The sequence below is a fragment of the Manis javanica genome, chromosome 3 (assembly GCF_040802235.1).
Source record: "Manis javanica isolate MJ-LG chromosome 3, MJ_LKY, whole genome shotgun sequence".
Taxonomy (NCBI): Eukaryota; Metazoa; Chordata; class Mammalia; order Pholidota; family Manidae; genus Manis; species Manis javanica.
Window position 1 is genome coordinate 198,660,920 of NC_133158.1, and position 25,860 is coordinate 198,686,779.

General features: G+C 37.9%; 1 protein-coding gene across 2 annotated transcripts in view; it reads left to right on the plus strand.

Annotated features, from left to right (window-relative positions):
• NR3C2 (nuclear receptor subfamily 3 group C member 2) overlaps positions 1 to 25,860 on the plus strand; it is a 334,172-nt gene that overhangs the window by 3,500 nt on the left and 304,812 nt on the right. For both annotated transcript variants that reach the window (XM_073232590.1, XM_073232589.1), the window contains exon 2: positions 2,034 to 3,786. In XM_073232590.1, coding sequence (XP_073088691.1) covers positions 2,036 to 3,786 — 1,751 coding nt within the window. In that variant the 5' untranslated portion in view covers positions 2,034 to 2,035. The remainder of the gene's footprint in view (positions 1 to 2,033; positions 3,787 to 25,860) is intronic.

The following is a 25,860-nucleotide window of genomic DNA, read 5'->3' on the forward strand; positions in this document are numbered from 1 at the left end:
GTAAAAGTAGGCTACCAAACATTCACAAATTGAGTATGGATTATATCATGATAGTTTTAAATTTTCTATTGCTACTATGCTATCTGCTTGCAGTGCAGTGGTGAAACTGATAAAGTTTTCACCTTCTGAGAACTTAAAATCTAGTGTAGAATACAGAAAAGTAAGGTAATTATAATACTTAAGACAATTGGGGCATTCAGTTTCATTACAGAGATTTGTGATGTCTACTGCCCATTTATTTAGTCGAGTCATTATATTATTTTTCCCTGTTAATTAATAAAGTTCTGTAGCAAAAGATCTTAGTCTCATTTCTTCACTGAGGGGAAGGTAGGGAGGATGGAGGTAGGGAGTGGCAAAGGGGGGGAAAGGATGAGAGGCCCGAAGTAATACTGATGTACGAACTGCAGAAACTGCATCTTTCAGAACAGGACTTTTATTTGGGTCATGGATTGTTTATACACCTGAAAGGGCTTGAAAAACGCATACATAATGATTTAGGGAATTTTTATATTAAAATATATAAGTAAAATTTTTACGGAGAATTAACTTTCTTTAGAGGGTGGTTCTTTGTAATGGGGGAGTGATTTTGCCCCCATTCCCACTCGTCCCAGAGGCATTTGGCAGTCGGGGACTTTTGGGTGGTTGTAACTGGAGAGGAAGCCTGCTATTGGCGTCTAGTGGGTAAGGGTCAGCAATATTGCTGAACATCTCAAAATGCATAGACACAGTGAAGAATGATCAGGCCCCAAATTTCAGTTACATCTAGGTTAAGATACCTTTGTGTAGAGAGACCTGGGATCAAATTCCAGTTCCATCATTTAGGTGGGTGGCATGTGTTCCAGTTTCCCCACTTGTGTCCTTTGAGTAATTTTACCAATCTTACAGGGTTGTTTATAAGGTTCAGTAAGTTAATGTATGTGAAGGGCATGTAATAATTACATTGAATCATATAATACATAGAATTATAAATATAGACCATTCTGTCTATCAAATACATTTAGATAGAGAGCCAGTAGATATGATTGTATATCTAAAACAATCCTGTGGGCTCCCTGACGATAGGGACTGTGCCTGTTTTGTTTATCTCTATAGATTTAGTGACTGGTTGTAGGCCAGAATGTAGCACACACTTGGTAAATATTTGTTGAATGAACACATAAATTGTCAGGACTCATCTTGAACTTCCTCCATTTACTGTTGAAAATAAAACTGCTTGTTGGGAGTCTTTTTTAGCAGGGTGCACATCAAAGCCCTTGCCAGTAGTGCAAGACTGAGATGAAGTGCCAAGTCCTGATATTTCCACATTGAAATGCTGCTTCTCTGAGCAGTGGGCCATTTTAATTAGTCAGGATATATGCATCTTTATTTTCTAGACGCCACATTAAATTATCTTACTTATTAATCTATCTTAAAATAATGTTTTAAAAATAGCTCTTAAATTATTTTTGTGATAATTCACTTGATAATTCTGTATTGAGAAATGGTAACATGAATTTCAGTCCCTTAGGGTTTGTAATAAAGGTATATATTAGAGATGGAAAGCAGTTTCCATATGTCCAAATGACTCCAAAGGTTTTGGAATTTGAAGATTCAGTTTTAACCCTGATTAACCCTGACCTGTCACTCACTGTGTCTTTCACCTTGGGCGAGTCACCCACATCACTGAATCCTCAGTTTCCTCCTTGCATGCCTTTAATACTCAAAGTGATCCTTTGGATATTAAATATGTTAACATTAGTAAATCTCCTTTGCAACTTCTGAAGACTGTATTATAGCAAATATATTACTTGTATAGAGATGCAAAATAGTTTTATGTGATTGTTGCTTATATTTTGGCTTCTGGACAAGTTATGGTCAATGCTTTGTTATAGCAGCACCTCAAAAGGTAACCATTTTAATATAACTTAAACCATTGCTTATAATAAGTAGAATATGTATTTATTGCCTTGTAAATGCAATTTTAGAGTGTCCTTTAGGGTAATATTGCTATAAATGACTCTAATTCAATTATTTAATATAAATTTATTTGATAGCTATGGAGACCAAAGGCTACCACAGTCTCCCTGAAGGTCTAGATATGGACAGATCGTGGGGTCAAGTTTCTCAGGCTATGGAACGTTCTTCCCTGGGACCTACAGAGAGGACCGATGAGAATAACTACATGGAAATAGTCAACGTAAGCTGCGTTTCCGGTGCTATTCCAAACAACAGTACTCAAGGAAGCAGCAAAGAAAAACACGAACTACTCCCTTGCCTTCAGCAAGACAACAGTCGGTCTGGGATTTTAACATCTGATATTAAAACCGAGCTGGAATCTAAGGAACTTTCAGCAACTGTAGCTGAGTCCATGGGTTTATACATGGATTCTGTCAGAGATGCTGACTACACCTATGATCAGCAGAACCAGCAAGGAAGTATGAGTCCAGCAAAGATTTATCAAAATGTTGAACAGCTGGTGAAATTTTACAAAGAAAATGGCCATCCTCCTCCCACGCTCGGTAGTGTGAGCAGGCCCTTGAGATCATTTCTCCCTGACTCTGGGAGCTCTGTGAATGGCGGGGTTATGCGCACCATTGTTAAAAGCCCCATCATGTGTCATGAAAAGAGCCCGTCTGTTTGCAGCCCTCTGAACGTGACATCTTCAGTTTGCAGCCCTGCTGGAATCAGCTCTGTGTCCTCCACCTCGGCCAGCTTCGGTGGTTTCACAGTGCACAGCCCTGTCACCCAGGGCACTTCTTTGACCTGCTCCCCTAATGTTGAAAATCGAGGCTCCAGGTCCCACAGCCCAGCTCACGCCAGCAACGTGGGCTCTCCTCTCTCAAGTCCATTAAGTAGCATGAAGTCCCCAATTTCCAGCCCTCCGAGTCACTGCAGTGTAAAATCTCCAGTCTCCAGTCCTAATGTCACTCTGAGATCCTCTGTGTCTAGCCCTGCAAATGTCAACTCAAGGTGCTCTGTTTCCAGCCCTTCCAACACAACTAACAGATCCACGCTTTCTAGTCCAACGGCTAGTACCGTGGGCTCTATCTGTAGCCCTGTAAACAATGCCTTCAGCTACACTGTTTCCAGCACGCCTGCAGGATCCAGTGCGGCCCGGGATGTGGTTCCTAGTCCAGACACACATGAGAAAGGTGCTCAAGAGGTTCCCTTTCCCAAGACTGAGGAAGTAGAGAGTGCCATCTCCAATGGTGTGACTGGCCAGCTTAACCTCATCCAGTACATAAAACCGGAGCCAGATGGAGCCTTTAGCAGCTCATGTCTAGGAGGAAATAGCAAGATAAATTCTGACTCTCCATTCTCAGTGCCAATAAAGCAAGAATCAACCAAGCATTCATGTTCAGGCACCTCTTTTAAAGGGAATCCAACAGTAAACCCGTTTCCATTTATGGATGGCTCCTATTTTTCCTTTATGGATGATAAAGACTATTATTCTTTATCAGGAATTTTAGGACCACCTGTGCCCGGCTTTGATGGTAACTGTGAAGGCAGTGGGTTCCCAATGGGGATTAAACAGGAACCAGATGATGGGAGCTATTACCCAGAGGCCAGCATCCCTTCATCTGCCATTGTTGGTGTGAATTCAGGTGGACAGTCCTTTCACTACAGGATCGGTGCTCAAGGTACAATATCTTTATCACGATCGGCTAGAGACCAATCTTTCCAACACCTGAGTTCCTTTCCGCCTGTCAGTACGTTAGTGGAGTCATGGAAAACACATGGTGACCTGTCATCTAGAAGAAGTGATGGATATCCAGTCCTAGAGTACATTCCAGAAAACGTATCAAGGTAAGTTGGCATCTCCTTTTTTTGAAAACCGTGGTTTTGCATAGTGTTATAAGGTCAGCATTATCTTTGCAGTTGACAGACTTAAGCATATTTCAGTTTACTGTTTTATTCTTATTTTGAGGATGGTCTTTAGTAATTCCCCCCTTTGCTTGTAGGTGTAATGCTACCACATTTGTGAAAGGGAAGCAAAAAATTCTTAATCTCTTAGAAAATATTTGTGTTGATTTTCAAGGCAGGTATATAGGTGTCCTCCCTGCATACACACATTGCCTGTTGTAGGTGTTGGGAAAAAGTTTGTTTTCTTCCATCTGTTTTCTACATTTACTTTGGTGGACTCGTGCTAGTTTTGTTTTTCTTTAGCTGTATAATGTTTCACTAAAATTGCTTTGAATTAGCTTCTCTGTGGTCTTTTTTTTTTTCTTAGCTTTCTTTATTAATCACTTCATTGGTTGTGAAAAATGAAATTGAACCCCAAATCTGTTACCCATAGGCTCCCCACCCTCTTTGTCCTTTTCTAGGCAGGTTAATTGCACGTAAGTTGTGGTTTTCAATACAAATAAATCATTTCCTTAATTGTTGAGGGTTTTTAAGGATTCAGCACATCTAAAATTACTAAGTGGACAGCCTTGCCTTAGAAATGAAACATGTCACTGCAGTTTTGAATTGGTATGCTTATAACTTTTAAGATCTTTAAGAAGACATACTATAAAGTATCTTTTGGTTTTCCTTGTTGCATATTGTATATTGTCAATATTTAGAAAAAACAAGGAAGAGGTTTTAGATATGACTATAAAGGGTGGTTCTAAATTATGCAATGAATATTCGCATTGGACTTTGCTTCAGTGCTGTTTTTATTACATGGTTGTGATAAATGATCCCTTTATTGAACATATAAAGAATAGATTTCCTAGCTAGGGTTTATTCCTTTGGCATCTAGGAATATGTTTTTAGGGAATTATTCCTTAAAAACTTATTTTATGGGAAATATATCCATCCAGCTAGCAGAATCGAGGGTTTATGTGTATTCCTGTATTCTTTTCTTTCTATTACATTTTATTTTTTCCTCAAACCCAAAGCAAGAACTTTAATTTGTGTATTCTTTTCTTTGTCATCCAAACTTTTCTCCTCTCGCAGCAAACATTCCATAAAGGATATGTCCTACAGTTCTCCATAGCATGAACTACTCAGTCATATTCTAATACTGCCACTAACTCTTAAATTCTGAACTCTAACACATGATAGCCTGAGATAGCATGACTTTCATTAGAACCACACTCAGCATGTGGTGTGTTGCTAATGGTTTGTTTTACTTGGAGAGAAGGAAATTTTGCCCATGATTCTTGTATTTTTGTAAGTGATGTTTTTAGCGAGTTAGTATGTCCAAGAGCCTGGTAATTAAGGGCATTACTGCCCTGGTTGAAATCCCAGCTCTGGGCTTTGTGCCCCTCTGCAGATCCCTTTACCTCTCTGGGCTTTACTTTTCTCACCTGTAAAAAGGAAATTAAATAGTACCCATCTCAAAAGTGATTAAGACAATTAAGTGAGTTAATTTATGAGATGCTCTTTGAATATCATCTCATATATGGTAGGCATAATATACATTTTAGCTATTACTATTTACATTTAATTAAATTGTTTTCATAATCTTTGGTTTCAGTTTCTTTTAGTTTTCCTTTTTCCTTGTTTTATGAAATTCCATAGTATTTTAAAGAGATATTAGCTAAAAGGAATATTTGTTGATAATTCTTATGATTAAATTATCTACTTTTATTTTTTGTTTCATGGTTAGGTACTGTACATTTGCTACTACATTTCTATTTATGCTTTCTTAGTTTTGAAGGGCATTTTGCTAATGTCTCTGGTAGAAATATTAGAGATAGAGTAGATGAAATCATTAGTTCTCTCTTACGTTTGTTCTGTATCCTAGTTCTACTATTTCAGTGATAGTTTTCACACTTTCGTTATAAAGCCCCTCCTATAATATAGTGACCCATATCCTTAAACATATTAATATGAATCAGTAGGCTTGAGGCCATCCTGCATTTGTGGGCACTGGAGATGTTGTCTGGTTCTCGAATATTCCAGAGTTCTTTATATACTTGTTCATATAGTTAGAGGGGATTCATTTTGTTTACATACACACTGCTATTGTGCTAGTTAATGTAAATTTTCCAAAAGCTTTAATATCAAAGCTTTAATGTTATTCCAAGTCTCTTATAGGTTGCTAGTTCTTTACAGATTTTCCTGGTGAATATTATCCAAATCTATTTGTTTTGATCATTCTAAGACTAAAGGCTCAAGGTTCAGAAGATACTTAGAACTTTTTCTAGATTTCAGTCTACATGTTATAATATTTCATTTAAAATTATCCAAGCTTTATTATTGGTGTCTTATTTTGTGCTTTTGAATCAAAATCTAACCTTTTGTCTATTTTTAACTTAATGATGGTGATACCCATTGCAGGGAGTGTTGAATAAATTAATGAATTAAAGGTTGTAGAGGATCAAGGAAGGCCGTGTGTAACTGCTTCACAGTTTCACAATATCCTTCATCTTCAGGCTGCACTCTAAACTGTTTTCTAGTAGATTTCAAAGTGTTGTTTGGTATTCCTGAGACCTTTTCAAGGAAGTTCATGGAGTAAAAAATCATGCATTGGTTAAAGATCCATTCAAAATGGAAGATAGACCAATGGATATTAATGTGATAGTGTTTGAAAAATTCATTGATACATTTTCAGGTTCCATACTGCAACCAACCTTTAAGAAACTACTCACTGTAGTCAGTTTTCGTTGTAGTAACAAAGAATCATATCTGCAATTATCTGAAAAGACCATTAAAATGCTCCTCCTTTTTCCAAGAATGTATCTGTGGGAGGCCAGATTTTTTTCATATATTTGAATGAATCAAAACCTATCACCATACATTGCATGCAGAAGTCGATAGGAAAATGCAGCTGTCTTCTATTAAGTAGACAGATTTGCAAAAATGTAAAATAGTGGCACCCTTATTAAAGTTTTTGTTTTGGGGAAATAGTTATTTTTTCATAAACATGTTTATGTTAATATGTAATGACATCTTATTTTTAAATGACTTCATGTAATAGTTTCAATTTCTAATATGGTAAATACCAGTAGATATGAATGACTTCCATAAACAAAAGCTCTTTTGTATCCTCAGTACATTTAAAGAGTGAGAAGGTGTCCTGAGACCCAACAGTTGAGAACAGCTGGGCTCTTCTGTCCCATACACCTTTTGGAGGCTAATGAGGAAAGAGGGTATTATTTTATTTGTGTTAGTCTTACTGCATATTGTATTGAGAATGAGTACCTATTCAAATAAGAAAAATGGTTCTCATCCAAATGAATTTTTCAGGCTGATAGAAATGAGTAATGGCTGTGAAGTGTGTGTGGTCCTCATTTCAGTCTGTGGGCATTCTGTACCAGCGGTGAGACAAGTGATCTCTCTGTTAATAAACTTCCAGTGAATGGGTTGTCTGAGCACCAGTTGTAAGGTATATTATGCTAAAAGTTGGATTTAAAGCTTCTAGGATGGTCAGTGGACCTAATTGTGTCATTAGATGCGACTTCCCCTGTCAGCTTGGACACAAAACTGTGGCCTTGGCTGAGACACAGCTTCTCTCAGCCTCAGTTTCTTAATTTTAAAATTAACAAGTTGAGCTAGATGCTCTCTATAGTCCACTAACAAAACTGTCTAGTAACTGTATATTCCCTGGAGTTACGTATGGTGAGAAGCAAAGTAGAGCATTCTTTAACATAGTTGTGTAGATTTAATCACAAATCTAGCCCTGTCGTTTCCAGGGTAATCTGAGTAGAAAAATGTCAATACCATTTACCATTAAAAAGTAAAAGTGAGTAGAGGTGATCCAGCATTTTGCTTTGAAAAGCAGTGCTTTTTTTTTTTTTTAGCAGATCTTTTCCTTCTATAAAATCTGACACTATGAATTTCTTGTTCTTTTAATTTGCACTATTCCTTTGGAAAGCAGGGTGTTTCTGTTGACCTAACAATGGATATTTATGGCGAAAGTCATAGTCACTTTGATAGCATCATACCACCGTGTTAACATTGACTTAGACTTTCAAATATAGAGTTCATTATTTCAAAGGGCATGCTCTGGTAGGTTCCAAGACAAGTAACCAGGTATTTACCTTAATATATGCTGCATTTTTTTCCATGATAGAATGAAGCAATTTAGTAAATAACTTAGTTATTTTTTATTTTTCAATTGTCTCTTGAGTTCTTTGAAACTTACTTTCAGTAACAAACCCAGAGTTTGTTACAAAGTTTTCCCTATCTCTTTGTAAACTTTTTGAATAAAATACTTCTACATAACGCAAAATGTGAGATGTAAATATCTCTATATAATGCAAAATATAAAAGAATAATGGGTTTGGCGGCTGGGGTGGGCATTGAGTGATTGAGTATTAGTGCTTACTATAATAAATCCATTACAGAATTACTTAGGTCATTTGGAAATGAAAACATAGAATTTTCTTTCTTGTTATTTGTCTCATAGTATTTTCATTTTGAAATTGCTAATTTACCTAAAGTTTCTCCAGGTTAGTAATCTCAATAATATTTTTAGAAATGATTTTAAAATGATACTTGCTTTTCCTTATGATTCATTCACATTCATTTATTTACGATATTTCTACTGAGAGTGTGGATGATTTTATTTTTTAAAATATGCTTTTTAATTTGCAAATCACTATGGTATTCTTTCATAAATTTTGCTTTTACATCACAGGTATCCTAAGTTTATATATCAGTATGTACACATTTTATCTACACTATCATTAAATTTAGGCCTGTTTACTTTAAAAAAGTGGGGGTAAAAACTCAAATTTCAGTTAAATAAACTCAAATTATTCAACTAAAGGGCTGTTTGCTTCCATATCAGTGACATGTGGAAACTAGGACCTGGGGATTTATTACTTACAGATTTGATGCCTTTTGAATATTGAAACTCGGGGTGTGTCTGACCTTCTTTAATCTTGTAATATCTAGAGTAATACCAGATATTATACTGACCACCAGTAATTTAGGAGTAACACTTCCCCTTAATGCTTTGATGTCACCAATTTTTTCTCCAAAATAATATTCTTTTTCCAGGATGTCAACTGTTACTTTAGTTTAATATTATTCATGTGATAAAATTTCAGCTCGGCTGCTAAAAACTTCTTGTTTTCTTTCGTTTACTGAATTCAAATGAAGAGAAAATTTTTGGCTTCTCCAATACATTTAAATATAGCCATTTCATTGTATATTTTTGTGGACCGTGTTCCAAAATTTATGAAACACGGGTGAAAAGCCAGGGAATAAAAGCCTGTTAAATGTATAGTGTCTTCATCTTAAACTTTAGAAGTTCTAGTTTTAAACTTGTCAAATATAGGCCTTGTCTTCAGTCTTAAGAGTTTTATTTTGTTCTTTATATAGTAAGGTAATGATGAAGTTAAAATGTAATTACATATAAGAACATGTTCTTAATTGATGCTCTGGAAACCTCTGAATTTATGATTGGTGGTGGTACGGCCAAGGCCAAAATTTCTATGTAGAGAAGAGATAGAAATTGCTTTTATTTTATGTAAGAAATAGAGAATTCTTAGGAAGGAAGGAGGACAAACAGAAAGTGATTAGAATACTTAGAAAGCTAATTCTCCTGGGAAAAGGACTGTGAGATACTGTTGATCTGAATTCATAGCTGTGGCTATGACTTAATTTTATTATTGATGGCTACCTCATTGGTATGTAGCCTCATCTCATGTATTAGGAGTTGTGGAGATGCATATACAACAACTGCAACCTAAAACAATGAGATAAGGTTTGCAATGTGCAAAATCGACTTTGGATATTCTGACAGAATAAGATTATCTAAGTAAGTCTTAGAAAATGGCGAGGTGGGGGAATGGCCAGAGTTGGTTGGTATTTATCCTTAGTCTTGAAACATTTGCAAGGGGGTAGGGGTGGACACTTCTGGGGAGGGATTTATGTGAGCCAAACCCTGGAGACTGGCAGAGAACACTGAGTGTGGTCAAGCTGTGTGGCTGGTGGTGAGGGAGGGAACTGGGGGGAAGAAAGCCTGGAAGAAGTAGCTGGAACTAGAAGGCTGGAACTTGAAAGTCACACAAGAAATTTGTACTTAATTTAGCAGGTAATGAGGAGCCATTGAAATGTTGGAGCAGGGAAGTGGCATGAGCTGAAGAGCACTTTGGACAAATCTTAATTAGGGCAGAGGTAGGGTGGATTGGAGTGCAAAGAGCCTTGTTAAGAAGTTATTGCAACAGTGCAGGAGGAGGAAAACTCAATTCTCCTGAGCAAGCATGTTGGGGGTAGTGGAGAAGAGCAGGCAGATGTGAGATATGACATAGAAAGCCCTTTGTAGGAGTTGATTTTTGCATGAAAATTTTATTTTGAAATAATCACAAGCTTACCAAAAAATTGTAAGCCCATTACCAAAAACTATAAACAATCTCTTACACGACCACAATATAACCATCAAAATTGGGAAATTAACATGAAGTTACTGATAACTACTCCTTTAGGCATCATTCTGGTTTTGCCAGTTGCCCCGATAAAGTCTTTTTATAGCAAAAGCATCCATTTGGGAACTGTGTATTGTGCTTAGTTGTCATCTCTCCTTGGCCTCCTCCAGTCTGGGACAGCTTCCTAGTCTGTTCTAGATTTCGTGACTTCACAGTACTTTTGAAGATTAAAGGCCAGTTATTTAGTAGGAAGTGCCTCCGTTTGGGTTTCTGTTTCCTCCTGATTTCATTCACATGATGCACCTTTGGCAGAAGTTGCAGAATTGATGCTGTTTGCGTCTGTTGCTTCCTGCTAGGTGGCAAGCAGTTCCCCTTTGTGCCTTTCCAGACCCCATGGATCACGTGATTCAGGGGCTGTCGTCTGCAAGGTAAAGTTACTTTTTTCCCTTTGCAGTGAGGAGATATTTGGGGAAGAGATACTTTAAAACTGTATGAACATCCCATTCTTCAAAAGTTGTCATTTAGGTGTCTGTATCTGCATGGCATTGTTGTTGGTTTTTTTATTTATGTCCTCAGTTATAGCCTGGTAGTGTCCTTATTTTTGCTGTTCAGATTGTTTGAGTTGGCCAGCAGGAACCCTTTCAGGCTGGCCTCTGCATCCCTTTACCGTGTTCCCACTATTCTCTGAGCACTTCCTTGCTTTGGGCCCTTGTTCCTTTCCTACCCCAGTCCTAGAGTAAACTGTTTCTCCAAGAAGTGCTCCCACCCCCACAGACACTCTTATCTCTGTGCTTGGGGTCAGGCTTTACATTCTGGGTCACAGGGCCACACACCCCCAACCTGCACCCTTACTGCACTCAAGCAATGACGTCCCCTGCTGGGCTGTCCTCCCGCTGCTTGGATTGTGACACCTTGTGCTAGAGCAGGGGAACACATGCATGCCCTCACCTCTGCAGAACAACTCTTGGCCTTGATGCCCCACTGTGGGGCCATCACAGCTGTCCACCACCCACCTCCCTAAACACCATGGGTCTCTACTTCCTGTGTCTTACCTAACAGCTTTGGGACAAACTTGTTAAGGAAGAGGAAGGAGAGGAGATGGCATATGAGCAGAAGTGGAGAATAAAGTATGTGGCAAATTGGTGAAAACTCCCAAGTTATGAGCTTGACTGTCATGGATCATCATGAGCAATTAAGAGAAAGGGAGAAACCAAGGATAGGCTTGGAGAGGAAGTGATGACTTATCTTGGTTATGTGAGTGTTAAGTCCCAGTCTACCTCTGTTTGGAAGATTTCTTCCAAACAAGGTGCAAATGTTGGTCTGGAAGTGTGGGGAGCCTCTTCACAGAAGTGGCAGCCAAGGGGCAGGTCAGTGTGGGTGCTGTTGCCCAGGGAGTGAATGTATATATGACTCCAGTAGAGGTTAAAGTGCATTTTGCAACACGTTTAGAAGAACAGAACCCCACTTAGGAGATGAGCAATACATCCTAATAAAGGAGACAGGGAGCTGTTTAGAGACTGAAGGTAGTGCCGAGTCATGGACGCGAAAGGGAAGAATCACGTGGTCTTAGAATTTCCAAATTAGAAGGGCTCGAACGCTATCTATAAATGCAGCCCTCTATGGACATGGATACTGCAACTAAGGCTCTGAAAGACTGCATGGCTTTTCCAGTATTAGTCACAGAACTGGAAGTAGAATCCTGCCCTTTTGTGTATTACGTTATCCTTTCCTTCCATTAAGAGATGGTAGTTTAAAACCTGATGATAAAACGGGACGACCAGAAATTAGATGTAATAGCTGGTGCTGATGATATTTCAAGAAGGAATTCTGTACAGCGGTGGGAATGAGGATCGTTCTGTGATTGGCTAAGGAGTGAGTTAGCAAGAAGAGGAGAAATGTGGTGGATGTGGGTGCACAGTGCTTCCTCTTGGGGGGCATCTGTTGGTGGCAGGGAAAGGGGTCAAGGGAGAAATCCTGGCATAAAGAAATGGCAGGATCAAAGTAAGAATTCTGGTGGACAGGCAGGACATGAAGAGAGTGATGGACGTGTGCTGAGCTTGTGATTGAAAGTGGAGGAGACTAGGAGGATTACTGACCGGAGCGGGTCCTGGGCAGCCGGGAGGACGGATGAGCCTGCCCCGGGCCTCAGGGTCCCGTATTTAGCTGCCAGACTGACTAATGTAGATAAGCGGTTGCTGGCAGCTAGTGCCCCTCTTCCACGGATATGGAACCTGAGGTGCAGACAGTATCTGTGATTTGCCTAAGGCCACAGAGCTAAAGCAAATGAAGAAACAAATATTTGAGATAGAGAAGAAGAAAGCTGAATGTCCTGAGAAAACTGGCAGACAGATCTTTTAAAGCCATCGATCAAATTAGGTGACTGACGATGAAGCCCTCCGGCTGCCTCTCCTTGCCAGCAGCGCACCGCATGCCGGAAGGTCTGTCAAGCCCTCATCGTGCCCCCGACCACCGTCTGTAGTACCTGCTTCCCTCCCTGCTCGTTCCCTGGCCTGCCTTTTGGGTGCCTCAGACCAACAGGAAAAAAACCCGTTCCTTCCGGGAGCCTGTAGTTAGTTTTCCCTCTGCCAAGAAGGCCCTGCCACCAGATTTTGGTTTCCTGACCCTTGTTGTCACTCAGGATTAGCTCAAATGTCACCCTCTCAATGAGGCCTTCCCTGGTCATCCTTTGTAAGTGGTGACTCCACCCCTCCCACCTTCTAACACGTTATCTTCTTTTGTTGTCTTCATAGTCCTTACCTGTCGGAAATTCTTTCTTTACTTCACTTTCCCTAATTGGAATGTGCACTTCCTGAGAGCAGAGCCCTCATCTGTCCTGTTTACCAGTGCATTCACCAGACCTAAAACAGTGCCAGGCATACTGGTGATGTTTCGTTAATCCTGATTGAATGAATGAATTGGTTAGCAGAGGGACTTGGGTATGTCTTTGGGGTGACAGGTAAGTGTTGGAGATTGTGTAAGACAGCCACAATTGTTAAATTAGAGGTTCTACTGAATTTAGCAAAAAACTATGACCTCTGTCAGTGTATCTTTAAGAATTTTCACAAAATAATTAGTGATGCTGTTCTTTTTTTTCTAATTTCAGTATACTAGAGTAGTCAGTAATGGTGTATGCCAAGCTACATGTTACAAACAGTAAAATTCACTCTTTGTGGTGTACAATTCTGAGTTTTGCCAAAGGTGTAGTCAAAAGCACCACCCATTCAAGAGAGAGAGTAGTTTTATCACCCACCAAACTTCCCTTGTGTTGCCCCTTCATAGTAACCCTTCTCCTCTCTTCCACAACCTAGTGACCATTTGTGTATTCCCCATCCCCAGAGTTGTGTGTTTTCTAGGTTGCCGTATAAATGGAATCATACTTGATATAGCTTTGTGATTCTGGCTGCTTTCATTTAGCACAATGCACGTGTCAGTAGTTAGTTTCTTCTTAGTGCTGGTGGTATTCCATTTATGGCTTTCCCACAGTTTGTTCATCCATTTGCCTGTCGAGTGCCATCTCGGTTGTTTCCAGTTTTGGCAATTACAAATAAAGCTGCTGCAAGTATTCATGTATAAATCTCTTCATGGACATACATTTTATTTTTTCTTTAGTGAATACCTATGAGTAGAAGGACTTATGGTGGGTGCAGTTTTAATCTTAAAGAAGTTGACAAACTGTTCTCCCAAGTGTTCATACCACTTTCCACCACACACCAAGAGTGTGTGAGAGTTCCGGCTCTGTTACATCCTTGCCGACACTTAAGAGAGTTCATCTTTTTAATCTTAGACATTATCATAGGGGAGTAGTGGTAACTCATTGTAATTTCAGTAGGCATTTCTCTAATGCCTACATCACACCAAACAGCTTTTTGTGAGCTTACTTGCCATCCATATGCCCCCTTTTCATGACTGTTAACTGTTCTGCCCATTTTTATTGCATTGGTTTTCTTCTTTTTGAGTACTTTTATCCGTGTTCTTTAATGTAAGTTTTTTGATAGAAGACCTAGAACTAAGAAAAATAGCTGTTTAAAATAGTGTAATGACAGAGGTAAAAATAACAGGCAATTTTCAAATTATTTAATGCCTACTGTGTTCTTAATGTGGATAAACAAATCAAAGGCATATGAAACAAGCCACATGTCTCCACTCTATGCCCTTCTAGCTGGGGGGGTTGACATTCACATGAGTTTATACAGTCTTTTGTGGGGTCCTTCCTTAATAATGTGTTTGGTTATGTGATGAGTTATAAACTGTTGCCAAAGATTAGAGAAGGAAGAATTATGTGGGCCTGAATAGTCAAGGGAAGCTTCATACAGGAGGTACAATCTCAGTTGACATTTGACCATCCGTGGTATTTGCAGAGGAATAGAGAGGTATTACAGGAATAAGTAGTAGCACAAGTCAGGAATGTGGACCAAGGACAAGGCCAGCTCGGAGGGGCTTAATGGTAATTGGGAAAACAAGATTATCAAAATCTGTGAGTGAGAAAAAGAAGTGTTTTGGCACTTCTATAGCGCTGTTAAACATTTTTTAAACCGCGAAATGACAGAAAAGGATCGAAAGGTCCTTCTGATAATGGATATATAAAATAGTGACTGAAATGAACAGAAAAAGCAGTTAAAAGGCTATCATATTTGAAATTCATGCTGAGACGGTAAGAGCCTGAGTGGCTGGAAATATGGGCAAAGAATAGTTGTTAAAGACAGTTGAAAGGAAGAAATAACTGAATGCCAGATTATCTGACCCAAAGCCTATTCCTTCCCACTATACCACTAAACCATGTGTGTTAACAACCCGCAAAGAGTAGATGGCTGAGGAGTGCAGGAAAGAAAAACAGAGCTTTATGGTAATAAGAAGAACGTTTAGGCATAGTTACGACTCTAAGAGAAAAGAAGCAAAATAGCTTTGTTATTTGGGTGAATGTAAAACCTGACACCAGAATGGAATACTTTTAATTAGGCTCTGGAAAAAAATTCCTCCAGGAAATGGAAACAGGAAGAGCCAAACTCGTTCTTTGACAAAATTGGAAACAAACTGGTAAATGATTATGTAAAATGAATTAGAAATAGTGATACATGGAATTCTGATATGCATGCAAAGATACAAAGAGTCTCAGCTCATTTTGAAGTCCATTTGTTGCGTCTTCAAATAACTAGTGTTTGCTTTCACGGTGCTCTTTCCAAAAGTGGAAAGGAGCTTATTTTCCTCTCTCCCATGGTAGAGTTTGTATTTCCTTAAAAAATGTTTTTCTGAAAAGCTTGAGAAGTGATTTTGAGTGTAAAGTTTGGGAGTGTAGGGATGTCATGGGAGTGGATAGTCTTTAATTTACTCCAATTCGGATTCTCACTGTATTTTTGAAATGGCAGTTATCTCCAGAGAGGCATTTGTTCTTGGAAATTTTAAGATATGATTGAAGAATTTATGGTCAGACAGTACAAAGTTTTTTTTTTCTCCCTCCATTTCTCTGTCATTTACAGACCCAATTGAGGCAGGTATACCTGTGAGGTATTCCGGTATTCCTTTGAGACTTCTGGAAACATTTTGAAATTTCTGTACATGATGGAAACATAATTTTGTTGACATGTACCCTGCATTTTGGACTTGGTTGCTAAAAATCAGGTGAAAATAGCCTTTTTTTTTTTTTTTTTAACCTCCATTTAGGGAACTGGAGAAATGACAGATGCCCTGGAATAGGGCAAGGGAAGTTACACAGCAGTTATGGTGAAAACCTAAAGCTGATGCTCTTACATTTACATAGCATGTGAAACATTTAGTTCCTTGGGTGGTTCTCAGATGTCCATCAGCAGGTACCCCCTCTTTCTGAACTAATGTTCACTTAAAAAGCCAAAGATTTTTATGAGTGAGTATAATTGTGTGACCTGTGCATTTGTTGAAGGATGAACTTGCTGCTCTCTGCTACCTATAAATAAATAAATAAATAAAATACCACTTGTATTTACTAAATTCACTGCAACCTATAGCAAACAATAGTGCACATTAAAGTGCTTAATCCAAAATCATTCTGGGGATGGATGGTGGTTTTGGTTGTACAGCATTGTGAATGTACTTAATGCCACTGGACTATACATTTAAAAATGGTTAAAATAGGAGATTTTCTGTATATTTTATCACAATAAAATGCAGCACTTAATCCTAACCAAAAAAAAAGGGGGTGCCTTGCAGTGATGAAATTTGGCACACGCTAAAAAATACCAAGATGTACTGAAAGTCCAGTATGTGAGCCCCTGTAAGAAGACTAACCAGGAACCATGTCACGCTTAGCTTTGACTTTCCTGCACTAGTAAGTACTGTGTCATATGTGCTGTGTTTAGTATTGGTTTTCATTCAACGAGCAATTATTAAGTACTTGACTCTGTCAAAACGCAATCCTAGATGTGCGGTCAGAGCAAGAACAAGAAATTCCTCATCCTTTAGGAAACCCAGTCTGGATACATCTCAGATCCCACTGCAAAGAGATAATGCTAAGTGTTTTCTGGAGGTACCAAATAATGTTTTGAGAACACGAGGGAGGGGATTAGAAATTGAATGTAAATTTCATTAATGAAATTACATGATGGTCATAAGTGAACTTAACGTGCTTGGTCAGAACTCTATTTGTAAACAGCACAGGAAATCATTTCATATCAGCTTAAACAAAATGGAGTCTCTTGGCTCACAAAGTGGGAGAAGTTCAAGGCGTAAACCTCAGGCTTGGCTAGATTCCATGTTTTAAATGGTGACATCATAAATTCCTTTGTCTCTCCGTCTTTTGGAGCTTTCGTCTTTTCATTCGGCTTTGTTTTGGGAAGCTATGACCAGCATCACTCTGGTCTTGCATATTCATTAGCTATTGAGAGGAAGAGCCTCTTTCTTGATGGATTCTGATTGGCCTGGCTTGGCTCTCACGTCCAGCCTTGAGTCTAGGTGGTGCATGTGTGTGTGTACATGTGTACACGAGGGCGGGGGTGTGCTTGGCCTCCCCTAACCCTGTAGACTAAGATCACAGGAAGATGGTTCTCCAAAGTGTTCTGGGCAAACAAAAACTATACTTTATATCAGGAGTTTCAAAAACTGATCACATAGTCCATTATTAAATTGTCCTTTCTTGAAATAAAGCATTAACCATGGTGCTTGATTCTCTAAGCATTATCATCAGTTAGACTTTACTGTTACTGAAGCGAACTCACTTTTCAGTAATACTGAGAACTTGTGGAAGATGGAAAATTGTTGATTGGAAATGGCTATGCAACATTTTTTTAGAGGGAGAGGAGATATGATAGTCTCTTTCATGACATACATTTACAAATGCTCTAATGATGAGAAAATTTAGTAGTAACCAGAATGTGTTCCAAGAGTTGTATACCACAGATTCAGTCCCATTCTCTGATACATAGGGAATATTGGCATTTATGTAACTTTAAAAGGCTCCTTAAATTGACCCCATTAATAAATATGGCCCTAGACCATCCGGAGCTGGTTACCCCTGCCCACCTGGGACCACCTAAGAAGTGTTTTATATGGTATATTCTTTGGCTTGTTCCTTGAGAGCCACTGCCATTCTTGGTACAAATGATGTTTTCTTAGTGTGGGAGGATTACTAACAAAATTTATACCTTCTCACCAGTATAACATACACAGGTACTTACACACATGATTTTGCATATGGCTTCAGATGATTCATGGCCCTTTCATGAAACCTTGGATTCCAGGTTAAGAACTACCCTTCTTGGTCATTACTAAAATATAATTATGTGACTGTAGAAAGAGGACTATAGTGATCAATTACTGATAGAACATATATAGTTGTAAATACAATTTGAATAGTTTGTTCAGCAGTAGCACTAGGTTACACATTTGGTCACATCATTTTATAGCATGTGGTATACATTTATGCAAAATGGCTACCTGGGCAGAAGAATCCCATAAAATAAGGAATGCTGAGTGGCCCATATAAATAGGCCAGAGATAACTTATTTAATGAGTTGATATCTGATGAGTTCAAAAAGATGAAGATCAACAGGCTTTCAGATATTGACTGAGATAGCATCTTTTGGGAAGGATGTAGTCAGAAGTCAGAAGTCAGAATAATCTTGGTAAATTGGAGAAAATGTAAGAATGAATATATAGGGGGATGGTGGTAGATCGGAAGCCACCTCTGTGGTCATACTTCCACTTGCTTATTTTTTGACCCTGAGAAAGCTACCTAACTTCTCTAACAATGAGTTTCCACATCCTCAAAATACTGATAATAATGGTCCTTATTTCCTATGGTTATTCATCTGAGTGAAGTGCTGGCATATAGTAAGTACTCAATGAAAATCTTTGTGTGTATTATTATTTTTGTTTTTTATCAGTTTCAATTAGAATTGAAATAGAGGAACAAGAACAAATAGGAACTACATGGGTAAATAATTGCTCAAATGAAAACATGACCTAAGAGGTTCCATCGTGAAAAGAATTAGCAATGTAGATTTAATAAATTCAACCACAAAACTAACATTATTTTAGAGAGAGAAATCTTTCCAATTCTTTGTGGCCTCATGAGATCCTTAATTGAGAACTCTACTCTTCTCTGAATTCCAAAAATAGAGATTATTATGAAGATAGTTTAGGGGTTCTCAACTCTGTTTTAAAGCAATACAAATCAAGATGAATATCCGCATACATCACACACTCCATGGCAGAGCTGATTTAAAAGCATTGTGTGGGTATGTGTGTGTGGGCAGTAAGGCAAATAGCACCATGAGCTTTTTGTTTTTGTGGTATTTATAAAACTAATACTCGGCATAAAAATATTATTCACTAACAATTGCTTGTTATGGGCTGTAGCATACATAAAGATAGGCTGCATGGTGGTATACTGCAATGGGTTTAACTGCCACCTCTTCTCCCCCTTGTTAAAACAATAGAGTGCATATGAGTGAGTGTGCCCTTTATTATAGGAAGAATCATGAACCTGTTCTGTGTTTCTGTTTTAAAAGGAAATAGTTCACAGATATCAATATCAATATTAACACATTACTTGTCACACAGCTTACAGCTGATCATGCCCTCTTGTATTGTAGTCTGGCTTAGAGGAAAGCCTGAGAAGCCAGTAAAAATGTCAGAATCTTCCCTCCTCCTCTGTGCAGCTAAAATCCCTAACTAAAATAATGCTATTCAAATATACTAACTGTTAATCTGAAGACACCAAATATATAGTTGCTCTCTTCTTTGGACAATAGAATAAAACAAGAAGAAACCCTGTTAGGTCAGCTATGAAATCTGCTGATTTTATATTAAACATTGGGTTAGAGTTATTGTTTAGGAAAAGCCCATGGCAGCTTTTACTTAGCAGGCATTTAAAGGTAAGAATAATTTTATGTTTGAAAAGCTTTTGATGTGGTTGTAACCAGAATAGAAGTGTCTTAGATTATGATTTTTCCTTAGATTAAGTAATTCTGTTGTAGTAAGTGTGTTTCCATCTAGTCTAAAAACTACACGAGGATAAAAACATCATGTAAAACAATCTCCAGTGGCACTGTAAAGGCTCGATACTATACTTGAGATTTAATGCCAACACAATACACCAGGTATTCCAGATGGCCTATGGAGAGCCTCGATTGAGATAAACATTTAGTCGACCACATGTCTGACTCTCAGATAAAGAAGCACTTTATAAGTGTAGAGCAGTGGAAGAAATCACACACATATACACCAAATGTTTCAATTATATAAAAATTCAGAAATGTCTATATGCCAAGTAAAATTAAGACAAGAGATGGGAAATGGTGATTGGGTTAACCATCTCCATATAACAGCTCATACAAACCAGGAAGTTGACCGTGAAGACTTCCAGGAGGGGTGGGGGAAAACGCAGGCAAAAGAATGTGGGCAGAAGGCAGCTCAGAGAAAAGCAAATGGAGATGGAGTTTCTGAACGTCTGTACTGTTCGGTCATGTAAATAGAGACAGAAATGAAAGAGGCAATTAGATGGCATTTTTCATGTACTGTATTTTCAGGGAGGAGAAGAAGTGACGGGTAGATGGATTCCACTGTGGAGGAAGAGGTTTGGTGGCAGATAACATCCATGGTGTGTGATGTGCTTCCAGAGCGTGAAGTCCCAGACACATGGCCTTGTAGGAATCTCAGCTTTAGCGCTGGCCAGTTCTGTGACCTTGGGCAAGTTACTTAATTAACATCTTTGTGCCTCAGTTTTCCCATCTTAGCTTTAGCGCTGGCCAGTTCTGTGACCTTGGGCAAGTTACTTAATTAACATCTTTGTGCCTCAGTTTTCCCATCTGTAACATGGAGATGATACTTTACCTGTAACCTGGAGAATTGTTACATGGGCTCATTGAGTTAGTATATTAGGTAAGCACTTGGCCTGTAGGAGCCCTCCATTAGTAAATTTACTTTATTGTTATTATTAATTATTGTATTGTGCCTCAAAAGATCCAGTTTCTAGGACTGCATTGTAAGGGAATTATTGTACATGTGGACAAGACCCGTGTGAATTGTGTTCATTTTAGCGTAACTTACAAAATTTAAGTAGTTTTATTTCCCCAATGAATTGAGGATTAGCCAAATCATGATAAATTTATTTTAATTATTTTGTAATACATGCATTCATATCTGCGGGGAAATTTAATAACATCCGAAATCGTTAAACTCTTATTTTTAAAGTTTAACATTATAAATGCAGCTGTATTTACAGAACTTGTGTGCATATTTATGTATGTGTATATTTCAATAAATGTGTGTATTTAATTCTCAATATAAGAAAATGCTGCAGTATCAGTAGTGGTTATCTCAGTAATAGGATTACTGCTTTGTTTTGTACTTATAAAATTTTCTACAATGAAAATCTATTATTTCTTTAGCAAAAAAAATTTAAGAAGCTCCAGTAATGATTTCATTTGAGAGTGTCTCTCTGTTACACACAAGAATAAGATCACCTTTGCTCCAGGTGGCACTACCATTTTCACAGAGAAGTAAAGAATTCTGGGCTTGTGGGCATTTTGTTTCATTATGATCTGTGCTTGAGAGTCATGTCTGCCTAGCTTTCCAGGCCCGTCCTCAAAGAAGTGGGCAGGTGAAGGAGGACGAGAGGTGGGTGGGCCCAGCACATGCCCCTTAGAATGTTACTCCGTTTCTTGAAGGTTTTGCCTGCTTCTAGATTTTTTATGGTTGTAGGGCCATTTGTTGTAACATCAATTAAAACTTCTTAAATTGTTATGTTTACAATTATCTGAATAAACAAGCATGATGAATAAAGCAGGTTTTTTCATAGGTTCATTTATTTCCTAAACTAATAAAGGAACTTAAGAGGTATTAGGGCAGAACAAAAATATTGCATACAAAAAAATCCATTATCCTCACTTATTTCTTCTGTACTTTAATGATCTTTTTTCTTGTTCCAACATGGGCCCCACTTTGGTCAGGCCTAAAATCTGACCCATTTGCATTCTTGTGATTGTGTAAGAATATTCTTCTCAGATGCTTAAGATTAGATGGACAATCTTCTGATTTTTCGTTTCCTTTTTTTTTTTAAGCTGTATTGTTCTCACATAATGGCCCTTTAGCTTAATTATTAAAAAGAAGTTAAATGTGACTAAAGAGAGTTTTTTTTATTAATCAGTATTAGATGAATTATTGGAAACTTTTTTAAGCCTAATAGATATTTTTTGGAGGCTAATCAACCACAAAATATTTTAAAGATCGGCTTTTATGTGTTGTATGAAATTCTTATTTTTTTAAAAAAATACTAATATTAATAGGTTTGGAATTGGACTGCTGGCTAGATATTATATTTCTTGAGACTATGATGATCATGGAAATAGTGACTTGTCTAGATTTATATTTATAATTACTCAGCTGTTACTGTAAAGTGGTATTTCTTTAGAGTAAAAACTAAATTTTTCATGAGGCAAGTTAAAGGAATAATAATTTACACATAAATTTCAGAAGTTCTTATGTTTAACATCAGTATATATGACAAAGTATCTTTCAGAAGACCTTAATATAGTTAAGTTTGACCTACTGGTAATAATTTTTGGGTATATTTTTCAAAAGCAGAGTAGAGTTTAGAATAGAATTACTTAAGTAGACAACCATCAAGGTAGATTACAATTATCTCCTGGGAAGCTGAATTAGTTGAACCAAAGAGAGGTCAAATCATCTACACAGGAATTTTCACGTGATGTCTTCTTTTTCCTTTTATTATCTTTACATTAGATTACCAAAGACAATGGAATATCCATATTTTGCTATCCAGAGCTAACACATGTTCATTTATCACTGGTTGCAGATATTTCTTTAAACTAGAGACAGAATAGGACAGGTGAGGGTCCAGTCCTATTTGGATCCTTCCCCACCTTCCCCTTCCTCTTTGCCTTTGCAGAGGCTGTCTAGTCAAAGGTGTCATGGGTATATTCTGCCCATGTTTCTATCCTACGTATGTGTGTATGTGCATATTTTTAACACTTACAGAAATGGAATCTTACCATTGCAAAACATCTAACAGTTTTTGAGCTCTGTGTGTGATGATGCATTTAGACCTAACTCATTCCTCTTTAGTTGCTTTATAGTATTCTGTCACTTCTCTGACTCCCTATTAGCGGGCATTGAGGTTGTTTCCAATTTTATCACTAATAAAAATAGTGCTGTGAAGACCAGTTTTGTAAATGTCTCCTTATACACAGGAGCAAGGTTTCTCTAGGACATATAACTAGAAGTAAAATCTCTGGGTAATGGAGAATGTTTGTATCTTGAATTGTACAAGTTGTACATGGTCCCAAGCAATGTATTTGTACTGATCTACATTGTCAAGAGCATGTTTAAGGCACTGGTTTCCTCACATCCTTGTTGATGTTTTGTATTGTTTAGAAAATGTTTGTCTCATTTGTAGTTTAAGTGTGAGTCTCCTCATTACAAATAAGGGTGGGCATATTTTCATTAGGTTTATCAGACTGGGTTTTCTCTTGTGTAAATTGCTATTCATATCCTGTTTACCAAGATTTCTTTTGACTTGTCTTCTGTATTGATTTATAAAAGCAAGTAATCCATACGTTAAACCTTTGTTTATGTGAGTTGAAAAGTATGAGCTCCCAGTCTATGACCTACCCTTTCACCTTATGCTATTATTTTTCATACTGATACTTTACATTCTGACACAAATTTCCATTTTTCTTAAGGTTTGTATTTTCTTTGCCTTGCCCACGAAATCCTTCTCTACCTTATGTTCATAAAGATATTTTTCCAATATGTACTTACTTTTTGTAATATTTCTGTTTTTCTTTACGTCTCAAAACTTTTCATGTAGTAGTTGATAAAAGAATTTAGTTTTCAGAAATGTGGTTCCTTAAGGAATGATGCATCGCCACTACCATCCTCGAAAATAATCTTCACAGCAATAGGGATAGTTTCCTGTGACATTTAAGGAGCTAAGAACAGAAAACAGTTCCACGCTGACTTACCAAGAGTGACTGCCACATAGCTATTTTGAAGCTTTCAGTAAACACAAGATAGAACACAGAAGTCAGGGCTGTGCTTATTTCTTACTAGGTTTTCAGGTTCAGGTGTTTATGAAAATAATACGCTTGTGTGGGCAGATGAAATGGAGGAAACTTCTAGTTTTGATCATCACAGTTATTCAGTGTAGGTTTAGAGTATTATCTTAAACTTCTTTAGAAATAACTATAAGGCCATACAGACTGGAAAATTTCAAATGGTATAAAATTTGTGCTCTGTACTCTCAACATCATTTGTCACCTGAAGCGTGATAGGAGCACATAGTAGTCCTTTGGGGACTAAAAAAGATCCCTAAATAAGACATATTCGCAGTGGTGTGGTCTGGGTCAGAGAGGGGCTCCATCACATATTAAAAGACAAAAATCACACATTTTTAGTAGTTAAATATAAGAATGTTCATAAGACAGAAAAGTGCTGGCAGTTGAATTTTTGAGTCTACCATTGATGTTGCCATTATAAGGCTCTCAGATGAACCTGTTTCTTCTTAAGAAACACTTTTTTACTGTCTTTTTCTACTTCTCTAGCTTCTGCCTCTCTTCAATTTAAATTACTGGTAGACACTGCCTGCATTTTATCATTGAAAGGCTAAATCTGAATCCCAAAACTGACTACTTAGCCAAGAAACTAGTTAGAATTCCAGCTTGATCTTTTTTTATTTCACTTACGTATTCTAACATGATTTCTGTCTTTTGAAATTTAACTAATTGGAACTATACTTTTAGGAATAAGTCAGTCCCTAGAAGATAAGTGCTTAACTATAAGGGATTCATTGCTTTCTTAACAGTAGGCAGGGCATTGCTGCACCCACACCTCCCCGCAAAGAAGAAACTAGCCCTTGGGCAGCTACACAGGAGGCTGTGCTGCAGTGGTCAAGCCTGCTGTCCCCGTCGGTATTGCCCAAGCACCAGGTTTAGCTGCCACGTGCTCTCCAAGCATTAGTCTCTGCAGCAACCCTAGAAGGTGTGTTAACCCCTGCTTTTGCTGATGAGGAAACAAATGCTTTTCAGTGTTTGAGTCCCTCGTTCCAGATCACACAGTTAGTAAATGCTAGAACTGGGCTCACTACCCAGCTCTGGCAGGCTCTAACACCTTTTCTTATTGATGTTGTCTTCCTAATTAAGATGAGCTTTGATTCTATAATTGTATGACTAACGTCTTGGCATGAGTGCATTTTCATATTCTTGGGAAGAGGTGGGGTAGAAGAGAAAACCGCGGGGTTCCCTTTGTCTTGCCATGTGCCTGCAGAGGAGGCAGGGTGAGGGAAAAGAGCATATCTGTTCCCACAGCACTGAACACTGAAGTTTGTCTCTTGGTTTAGTAGTAATCTTAGAGTTTCTCCTGGATATAAATATATATGCAGACGGCAGGTACCCTGCATAAGTTTCTAGTGGTGTGACATTGACCAAAGACAACATAAGCGGGACCACATTATTCAGGTTTGAGGATGGGGCTTAATAGCAATGTGTTAAGTCTAAAAAAAGAAGGAAAAATAAAAAGGGTGTAGAACAATACATATCATGTGATGCCATTTGTATAAAAACACATAGAATGTCATTTGTTGTTTATATGTGTGTATGTAATATGGAAGTATAAAAAATATGGCACAAAGATGTCAACCAAAATGTAACTGGTTCCTTCCCCTGGCAACAGAGGGGATGGGTGGAGACCTAGTTCTTGTCTGTACAAATTTCCTTTTATATTTGAAGATCTGAAACGGATTTCATTAAATGTTAATAACACCTTTGAAATCTAGGTGGTAGGTATATGAGTGCTCTGTTTATATTCTTGAGTCTACTTTTCTGTATTTGAATTTTCCCCCACATCAACACTACAGTAAGAGGCAGTCATAAGTGAGGAGAATTTGCTACTTATTGTGCCCCAAACAAAAGTATTTTGGAACCTAGAACTAAATGGTTCATTTGCTTCTTTGTTTGGGCTATTGAAAAGGCAAGAAGTCTGATGGGACCAGCCACAGGAGATGCATTAAGCTATTCATGCCAAAAACTAAAAACGTGTAGTTGGGATGTAGCAGGAAACTGCAGTTTAGGATCCCCAAAATGTGTAA